Genomic DNA, 10,008 nt, shown 5'->3' on the forward strand with positions numbered 1-10,008 from the left:
GATGTTTATGCAAACTGATATGGGTCGAACTTAAGTTAACCAACATTTATTCTCTGGTATATCTGAATTTTTGCTGTATCGTTACACATTTGCAATGCGATAAAAATAAACTAAGCAGTGCAAGAATATACGTTCAATTTGCCACAAATAAATAACACTAATAATAAAATAACAATATAAAATAAGCATAGCAAAGGCAAGAAATAACATTGCAACCAGAAAAATGAATGCAATGTAAATTAATAAACATATAATACAATAGCACAATAAAAACGCTCTAATAAAACAGGAAACATCGATTTCGCTGATCATCAGGGTCGTGACGTCACGTGGAAATGGCGGCGCCCGGAGTGAGATCTCGCTTGCGTTTTTTAAAGCTGGATCATCATGCTGCGTTTGACAAACTAGGTTGTGAAGTTTTGTGAGTGCGCAATTGCGCATGCGTCATTTTCTCCCCCGCTTTGAAAAAGAGATGAGCCATTTATTGTGCTGACACGACAGTAAATAATCTTACCCTCTTTCTTTCGTTTTCCCTTTGACGCTTGTTTTACAATCTCTAGTTATTGTATTGATCATTGCAGCTTGATAAACCTGTGTTTAATACAAGAACAGTTAAACTTAGCCCTTTTAATGGCCAGGATCTGCTGTGGGCCCCTGCACACTCTTGCACTACTGACTTCTGTACTTCTTATTATGGTGCTCAAGGACAAGAACCTTTCATTTGCCTTTGCTCCATCAGCAGCAGAATGGCAGCATAGTTCAAACATCTCATACAGGAGCGTCGAGTTCCGAAAGAACTTAAGCAGTGATGTTAATCTATCTGCTGGTCCCAGGACTCACACTAGTTTAGTCAGAGGTCAGTGTGGTGTAGCTGTGGAGAGCCGGATCAGCTGTGGCCGTGATAGATCTCTGAGCCGGGCTGATTGTGAGGGAAGAGGATGTTGCTATGTGCCTCTCCCTCGGTCTGGATTAGGAGGACCACCGTGGTGTTTCTACCCAGTTCGTTACCCAGGCTACAAGATGGGGCCCCTGTTGCCCACAGAGAAGGGCCAAAGAGCCACCCTGGCCCGTTCTGCACCCTCATACCTGCCCCGGGACATCCCCACACTGCAGCTAGATGTGATGCCTGAGACTCTGGGTCGTCTTCACCTCACTGTGAGCAATTCATGTAGTCATTTCGTTTACAAATCATAAAGGTATTCTCAGTAATACAGTCAGATGATCTGTCATTGAATTCTGGCAAATATAAATGCTTGAATCATTTGTGACTGAAATCTGCATCAGAAATGGTTAATTTTGGAAATATTTAATTTAGCTTTATTTAAGGCTGGAATACACAACAACATTATATTTTTTTTCTGCGACTAGTTGTTCATTTTTTATTAATTTGTTGATATATAATTTAGATATTTATTATATGAATGACAGCACAAAAATGTTATACATCTTAAACAATTGCATTGTTTTTATTGCTTACAAGTTTTTACTTTTAGAAACATTTTAATGTCAGTTGTAAATTGTTCAAACATCTGTATTTTTTAGATGACAGCCTTTAGATGACCCATTCCTACTTTATCTTACTAATTTCACTTTAACACAGCTGAAAGATCCAGCATCTCCACGATATGAGGTTCCCTTTGTGACATCCCAATCCAGGGGCCACAAGGATATACAGAACCCCCTCTATGATGTTGACTTCCAACCAGATCCATTTGGATTCATTGTACGGCGAAAATCCAATGGCCGGGTTCTGTAAGTTTAGATAGTTTTTCTTTTCTTACTTTTATTTGCGTAAGTTTTCTGCTTGTATTGTTACTGGCAGTCAATGACAGCCCACTGAACCATATGGCAACAGTTTTGTAATTTGCCACAAACAAATTTCTTTTAATTTTGATAATATTGAACAAATGCATTGTATTTTTCTTTTCCTAGTCTGAATACTACAATAGGCCCGCTCCTGTTTGCAGATCAGTATCTCCAGCTCTCCAGCAGCATGGCTTCCTCTGTGATATCTGGCCTGGGTGAACATTACACCCCCATCACACTGGACCTCAACTGGAGCTCTGTTTCATTATGGAACAGAGACATGGCGCCACATGTAAGACCTTCATAGCATTTCACATTCTTCTTTAACTTGCCCTTTGTTTACAGCTGTATTTAATGTTTTATATGGGCCTTTGTAGAGAAACGCCAACCTGTACGGCTCCCACCCTTTCTTTTTGGTCCAAGAAGTTGATGGACAGGCACATGGAGTCTTTCTTCTCAACAGCAATGCGATGGGTACAGTGTTTTGTTGTTGTCTAAAATGGCTTATTATGTCTCCTTTTTAAGACTAAAAGTTTTGATAACCTGCCAATTGCAGAAGTGTTCCTGCAGCCCGCTCCAGCATTAACTTGGGTGACTGTCGGAGGAATACTGGACTTCTACATCTTTTTAGGCCCAAGTCCTCAGAGTGTGGTTCAGCAGTACCATGAGGTTATAGGTATTTAACAGTCTACATGCTGTGTTAGAATTGCATTTTACACACAAGGCAACTTAAGTTGTTGTTTCTGGTCATTTGAGGTTATCCCATGATGCCCCCCTACTGGTCTCTGGGCTTCCACCTCTGTCGCTGGGGTTATACGTCCACCAACAGGACAAGAACTGTGGTACAGCTCATGCGCCAGGCCAAGATCCCTCTAGTATGTTCCCCTGTTGTTCCCAGTGTTTCTCACCTGGGGGGTGGGGGGTACACTGTAGCATTCTTCCAAGTGGGCCTTAAGATGACTTAAAATTATTCACATTTAAATTAATTTTAAAACCGTGAATTTTTCAAGTTAATACCATCTTAAAACTGCATTTATGATGAATATATACACACCAAGTTCTAAAATATTTTATCAGGTGGAAATTGTAAACATAAATGGAGGGGGGCTTTGAATATTGTTGTGGACAATGGGAGCCCTTGGAGTCAAAAGGTTTGAGTATATACAGTACTGTGTGTTCACTGTCTATATTTTAATAAGTAGTTTTTAAACTGTAGTTTGTTTTAGGGTCATTCTATGTCAGTTCAGCCAAATATCAGAAACTTACACTGCAAAATACATAGTGATGAAAGCCACATTTTACCCAAAAATTCTGTCATTAATTACTCACCCTCATGTCGTTCCAGAACCTTAAGACCTTTGTTCATCTTCAGAACACAAATTAAGATATTTTGATGAAATCCAAGAGCTTTCTGACCCTCCAAAGACAGCAACGGACACGTTTAAGACCCGTAAAGGTAGTAAAGATGCTGTTAAAACAATCCATGTGGCATCAGTGATTCAACCATAATTTTATGTAGCTACGAGAATAGTGTTTGTGTGCAAATAAAACCGAAAGAACAGCTTGAGCCACTGATGTCACATGGACTGTTTTAATGATGTTCTTACTACATTTCTGGGCCTGGGAACATTTCAGTTGTGTTGCTGTCCATGGAGGATCATAAAGCTCTCGGATTTCATCAAAAATATCTTAATTTGTGTTCTGAGGATGAACGAAGGTCTGACGGATATGGAATGACATGAGGGTCAGAAATTATTGACATAATTTACATTTTGCATCAATTATCCCTTCAATGCCAAGGATGAATATTTATTGAGGGGGGTCAAAATGGCAGGTTTCGCCAGACATTTGCAGCCAAATTACAGGAGTCGAGCTTTTATTAAATCTTATTTATACAGAGATATTGGTAGGCCTATTAATAAAATATGTTCACTTTAGCCATCTTTGTTGCAGTATATGCCAATGGTGACCATTCTAAAATGGGAACAAGCCTTTTGTGTGTGTGTGTGTGTGGTTTCCTTACATATTTAAATTCCAGAGATCTCAGTATGGCTCCAAGAGTAAATAGTTAAACTGTACACATTATCAATGGTCAAAAACCAAATGTGGGTCACTTTTCATACAGCCTATCCTTTTTCTTTTAAAGAGGAATGTCCGAAGAACAAATACTGTTTCACCAGAAATAAAAATGATTAAAATCACCATTATTAACTGAGGACCTCTGGTTGGTTTGACATGAAATGACCCTATACTGTTGTCACATGACAATATCAGTTATTTTGAATCCAGTTTTGTGTAAAATTGTTGTCCACATGGCTTCTGATCATTCATGGTACCGGAAATGAAAGGTCAAAAGATATACACGATAACCCTTAAATTTTCCTCTGTAGGACGTACAGTGGAATGACCTTGATTATGCAGACCGAAGAAGAGTCTTTACGTTTGATCCTCAAAGATTTGGAGATTTGCCCCAAATGGTTGAAGAGTTCCATCAGCTGGGCCTGAAGTATGTGCTCATTCTGGTACGTGGATGGTTTTTTCCAACTTGTGTTGTTTGCGCTTGATCCTTTGTCTTCAAATATCAGGGCTATTAGTATCTTTAGTAAAAAAAAAAGCCAAATCAGTGTTAAATAGCATGTGTTTTTGTGTTAGGATCCAGGCATCAGCAGTGCGAGTCCTCCTGGTTCATACAAACCCTTTGATGACGGGCTGAAGAGGGGAGTGTTCATCAAAAACTCCACTGGACAGATCCTTATTGGAAAGGTTAGTACCACACATGAAATGTTATCGTCACTTAAAGTTAGTCATGATAATGTCATTTACAGCATGTATTTTCTTCCTGCTCTGTTGTATTATTAGCAGTGTTATAGTCATTATGGTATATGGAGGGCAGCATAGGGATCTTGTATCTTTCTCGCCAGGTATGGCCGGGTCCAACCGCATTCCCAGATTTCACCAATCCCACAACACAGGACTGGTGGATGGACTGCATCAGAGTCTTTCACAGCAAGGTACCTGTGGATGGACTCTGGATAGTGAGTGTTTACGGATTTCATTTTAAATCAAATATAAAGGGAACAAAACATATATGCTTGATGTTTAAAGGGCCACATAAATGTTATTTTTATTTTGAATGTGAGTTAAAAGCTTAAAAAAGAAATGTTTTTTAAAAAGCTATTTCTTATTTATGTTTAATATATTTTAGTGTACCTTTAAGATCTCTGTATGTGACCCTGGAGCACAAAACCAGTCTTAAGGGGTATATTTTAAACAATAGCCAAAAAAAAACATTGTATGGGCCAAAATGATCGATTTTTCTTTTATGCCCAAAATATTTAGGATATTAAGATCATGTTCCATAAAAATAATTTTTCATTAGTAATATGCATTGTTAAGAATTCATTTGGACAACTTCAGAGGCGATTTGCTCAGTATTTCGATTTTCTTTTGCACACTCAGATTCCAGATATTCAAATAGTTGTATCTCAGCCAAATATTGTTTGATCGTAATAAACCATACATCAATGGAGAGTTTATTTATTCAGCTTTCAGATGTTGTATAAATCTCAATTTCGAAAAATTGACACTTAAGACTGGTTTTGTGGTCCAGGGTCGTCCATATGTAGATAACTTTTTTTTTTTTTTTTTTTTTTACTCTTTATGTAAATGGCATTATTTAAAAAAAAAAGTTATTTTTTATTTAAAAAAAAAGTTTTATATTTTATTATTCCTATTATTTATTCAGTTTTTGTTGAAAAAGTGGCCAAATTTAGCAGAACATGCATACACTATATAGAACTTTTCCTTTGAAATTTTACTCACAGGACATGAATGAGCCTTCAAATTTCGTGGAGGGCTCTGTGGATGGGTGTCCTGACTCTGACTTGGAGAAACCACCTTATACACCAGGTCAGAATAGCAAACTCTTAATATACTTTTAAAAAAATGACTATTATTGATGACTGATGATTATTGATGTGTGTGGGTTTACAGGTGTGATCGGAGGTCAGTTAAACTCAGGAACTCTGTGTGTGTCCGCACAGCAGTATCTGTCCAGTCATTACAATCTGCACAATCTGTATGGGCTGACCGAGGCCATCGCCACCCACAGGTCAGAGTAATGCCCCTTCAGTTCATAAAAGACCTTAAATGGGGAAAGTTAATCGGGAAACAGAGGCATTTGACATGGTTTAACATGATTACCAGCGTTCCGCTCATTTGTGTTTCAGGGCACTGTTGAAAGTGAAGAGCACTCGGCCGTTTGTCCTGTCCCGGTCGTCTTTTCCAGGACTGGGCCGTTTCTCTGCACACTGGACTGGAGATGTGCGGAGTGACTGGGAGCAACTGCGCTTTTCAATACCTGGTGAGAGAAAACAATCACAAGCATATGCTAAAACACTCATGCTAAACGCAAACAAAGAATGTAATGTATTATATATGAGATATTCATAATGCAAACTGGCCTCCCAGATATGACAATTGTGTGGAATATGTGTGGATTTCCATTTTTATATAACATCTTTGTCTTTTTTTATTATTTTTAATGCCTGCAAACCAAGTACGTTTCGTCCCTGCTCTTAGCATATTGCTGTGTTTGTGTGTCTGGACCAGGTGTGCTCCTCTTTGGACTCTATGGCGTCCCATTAGTGGGAGCTGATGTCTGTGGGTTTGGTGGAGACACTACCGAAGAGCTGTGTGTGCGCTGGACACAACTTGGAGCCTTTTACCCCCTTATGAGAAACCATAATGACAGACCCAATGCGGTGAGATACCAGTCAACAGTTTAAAGCCAGCTAGAGAAATAAATACATATTGATAAATCGATGGATATAAGGCAAGATGTCCCATTTCGTGCAACTGAAACATTTAGGGGAGGGGGAGGGGGCATACTTATTCTGACCTGTACTTATTAAAATATTTAAAAGAAAATGTGATCATACTGAATTTTGTTACATTTTAAATAATTTTTAAATAGTTAATGTTATTTAACGATTCTTGTTGGAAATATTCCTGATATTTTAGGTATATGAACTATTGTTAAACTGAATGACATTTTAGTGGGTAACTTCTGTAAATCATGGTACAAATGTATGATAGTCATAATTTGTTTTCACAGAAAAACATTAAACAGGACTCATTCTAATGTATGGAGAAAAAATATATAGCTCTATTTAACTTTTATTGTTTTGAGGCTTGAAAACCCCTTTACATCTTTTATGCTCACTAGGCTGCATTTATTTGATCAAAAACACTTTACCGTAATAAAAATAGTTATATTGTAAATGATTATTTATCATTTAAAAACATTTCATTTTAATATATTATTTAACTTTTAATATATTAATATAATAATATACTGATTTAGTGCTCAAGTTACTTTTATATTATTATCAATGTTAAAAACAGTTGCGCTGCTTAATAATTTTCTGGATATTTTCTGAATGAATATTATTAATTTACAATATGGGTAAATGTTTAGTTTGGTGACCGATTTCTCACTGTTGACTAGACTGTTATTACTAGAGTTTTGGCTGATTATTAGTTCTTATAAAGCACATATTAAATGCCTTATTCTGCATAACCATATTCTACATCCCTATCATAGCCAATACCTAAACTTAACAACTTATTTAAAATAAGCAGCATTTTTTTTATGCAAAAGTTGTACTCAATAATTAGTTAATAGTATGAATGTTTCCCCAAACTAAAGTGTGACCAAAATATAGCCTGTTGCAATATTAGCAGTATATGAATATTTCTTCCCATATTCCATACCCCAGCCCCAGGAGCCGTATGTATTCAGCCAGCAGGCCCAGGATGCCATGAGGACTGTGATTACACTGCGCTACTCTCTGCTGCCCTTCCTCTACACCCTGTTCCATCACACACACACCTCCAGCCGCACCGTGGCCCGTCCGCTCTTCCTTGAGTACACACACTCATTTCAGCTCAATATCTCTTCCTCTGAGCTCAGCGGTCACCTGTTTACTGAGACTTGCTGGTTCTCTCAGGTTCCCCACTGATCCAAACTGCCATACCATTGATAGGCAGTTCCTGTGGGGCGGTTCACTGCTCATCAGCCCCGTTCTGGAGGAGGGAGCGCTGGAGGTGACGGCCTATCTTCCCCCGGGGACTTGGTACAGTCTGCACAATGTAATCCCTCCTCTTATACTATGCGCTACATATTTAAATCGAGACATTAATTGATTTTATCAAAGCAACATTTCCTTAGATTAATGGAATATTTATTTATAATTCATAGGTGTATCTCACTGTTAGTTCGTGCCAACTAATGTAGTTTCCTAATGATTACAAATGAAAACTTGATACTGTAACAATTTTCCATCCTCCCTTTGGCCCACCGTATTAAGCTCTCTGGGATTTACCTTGTAGATGCTTTTAAATAAAATTCAAAGCCTGCGTCACGTTGTGATTTGTTTACAAAGCTACAATGTAATTCAAAAGCCCCCTTTAAGACAAATCTATATGTGATTGAATCCTCTGTGTTTTCTCATAGGGGGAAGCATGTTACAGCAAAGGGCAATACTTTCTGTTCCCTGCTCCTTTAGACACCATTAACGTTCATGTGAGAGAAGGGAGCATCATCCCGCAGCAGGTGAAGACCAGATCTAGCGATGTTTGTGTGTTTTGTTGTGTAGCAAGTGAATTCTGCCATCCCTATCTGTTTCTCAGGCCCCTGCATTGACGACCACAGCATCTCGCAGGAATCCCTTCACGCTAATCGTGGCACTGTCTGTGGGGAATTGGGCTGAAGGGGAGCTCTTCTGGGACGATGGGGAAAGTCTGGACACTTTTGAGCGTGGAAATTATTCATATGTTCTGTTCTCTGCTGAAGAGGTACAAAATAGGGTGAATTTTGGCCTCATGTTGACTTGAATGGGTTTTTTTTTCTATTGAACATCTGTTTCCAATTGTTATCTTGTGTTAGAGCAATCCAACGTGAAATGCTTCATCAGGCGTTAAAATTGGAAAAGAGCAAGCGTTGTGTTTACCAGATCTTTGACTGGCAGTTCAATGCACTTTTTATGAATATTTGCTGAAAATGTACTCACCCTCAGACCATTCAAGATGTTTCTTCATCAGAACAGATTTAGAGAAAAGAAGCATTTCATCACTTGCTCACCAATAGATCCTCTGCAGTGAATGGGTGCCGTCAAAATAAGAGTCTAAACAGATTAGAAAAACAGTCCATCAACTGATGCAGCATGTTTGTAAGAAACAAATCCATCATTTTTTCCCCAATGCTTCTGGCTAAAATATGATTCATATCCATAGTATTGCTTTTTCTTTTGAAAAAAGTCATTTTGTCTGAATCAGGAGCAAAATATGCAGAGAAAAAGCACCGTTTGCAAGCAAAATTATTAGACTATGGATTATAGACTAGTATTTTGACCGGAGGTGAGGATTTAAAATTAAAATGCATTTCTCCAGATCTGTTCTGATAAAGAAACAAACTCATCTTGGATGGCCTGTTGATGAATAAGATTTTTTTTTTTTTTTTTTGGGTGAACTATTCCTTCAACTAGAACATCATTTGAACCCCATCAAACAAATGGACTACTGAAGAACACTCAAAAGTTCTGGTCAATGTGTGCATTAATTTGAAATGTATTCTGTTGTTTGTTTGATTCTGTCATATTTCCCTGCAGTCTTATGTGGTCAGTAAGCCAGTCAAATTAAATGGATGTCTCGATGGTTTGGTCCTCGGGGAAGTGCGTGTTTTTGGGGTCCAGGCTCCACCTACAGCCGTGTGGGCCAATGGCCAAAAGGTTCATGACTTCTCTTACAGCCCAGACACCAAGGTATGCATCAAGTGCTTGTGTTTCATGCTGATCTTTAAAATGGGTTGATCTCAAAAAGCTGTCATGAGGTAGTGAATTTGTGTGTGTGTGTGTGTGTGTGTGTGTGTTGCAGGTTCTGACAGTGCCAGGTCTGGACCTCCCCATGACAGCCATGATCACAGTGCAGTGGAGCTGATGAGAAATCTCTGCTGTTATATTGCTGTGTATATGTTCCTTGCTTATGCAATATGAATGCATTTATAATGTTTTTACCCATTTATCATTAAGAGCATGTTTCTACTGTCATTGCCATTTAAATATAGTTTTGTGCTGTAAAATAAATATATTTTTTGTTAAATGTTCTTAATGTTTCATTGTTGTGTGACTGTGATTGAAGAAT

General features: G+C 38.2%; 1 protein-coding gene across 2 annotated transcripts; it reads left to right on the plus strand.

Annotated features, from left to right (window-relative positions):
• Positions 1 to 41: 41 nt before the first annotated feature.
• gaa (alpha glucosidase) lies at positions 42 to 9,966 on the plus strand. Of its 2 annotated transcripts, none has more exons than XM_052551285.1 (19): positions 42 to 1,155; positions 1,601 to 1,752; positions 1,933 to 2,098; positions 2,184 to 2,280; positions 2,363 to 2,482; positions 2,563 to 2,681; positions 4,197 to 4,328; positions 4,459 to 4,569; positions 4,728 to 4,841; positions 5,631 to 5,715; positions 5,800 to 5,917; positions 6,036 to 6,169; positions 6,418 to 6,569; positions 7,587 to 7,735; positions 7,818 to 7,959; positions 8,324 to 8,422; positions 8,500 to 8,664; positions 9,477 to 9,629; positions 9,742 to 9,966. In XM_052551285.1, exons 1-19 carry the CDS (start codon positions 631 to 633, stop codon positions 9,802 to 9,804), a joined length of 2,796 nt encoding a protein of 931 aa, XP_052407245.1. In that variant the 5' UTR covers positions 42 to 630; the 3' UTR covers positions 9,805 to 9,966. The 2 variants fall into 2 exon arrangements, with proteins under 2 accessions (XP_052407245.1, XP_052407246.1); XM_052551286.1 differs by having other exon boundaries at positions 4,728 to 4,817.
• Positions 9,967 to 10,008: the final 42 nt, after the last annotated feature.

Source organism: Carassius gibelio, chromosome B3 (assembly GCF_023724105.1).
Source record: "Carassius gibelio isolate Cgi1373 ecotype wild population from Czech Republic chromosome B3, carGib1.2-hapl.c, whole genome shotgun sequence".
NCBI lineage: Eukaryota > Metazoa > Chordata > Actinopteri > Cypriniformes > Cyprinidae > Carassius > Carassius gibelio.

Bases quoted from the DNA above. Each gene is read 5' to 3' on its own strand.
- gaa (XM_052551285.1), top strand. From the start codon at position 631: ATGGCCAGGATCTGCTGTGGGCCCCTGCACACTCTTGCACTACTGACT. The intron at 2,099-2,183 runs GTAAGACCTTCA...GGGCCTTTGTAG, and splicing joins ACAGAGACATGGCGCCACAT to AGAAACGCCAACCTGTACGG. The intron at 4,842-5,630 runs GTGAGTGTTTAC...TTTTACTCACAG, and splicing joins CTGTGGATGGACTCTGGATA to GACATGAATGAGCCTTCAAA.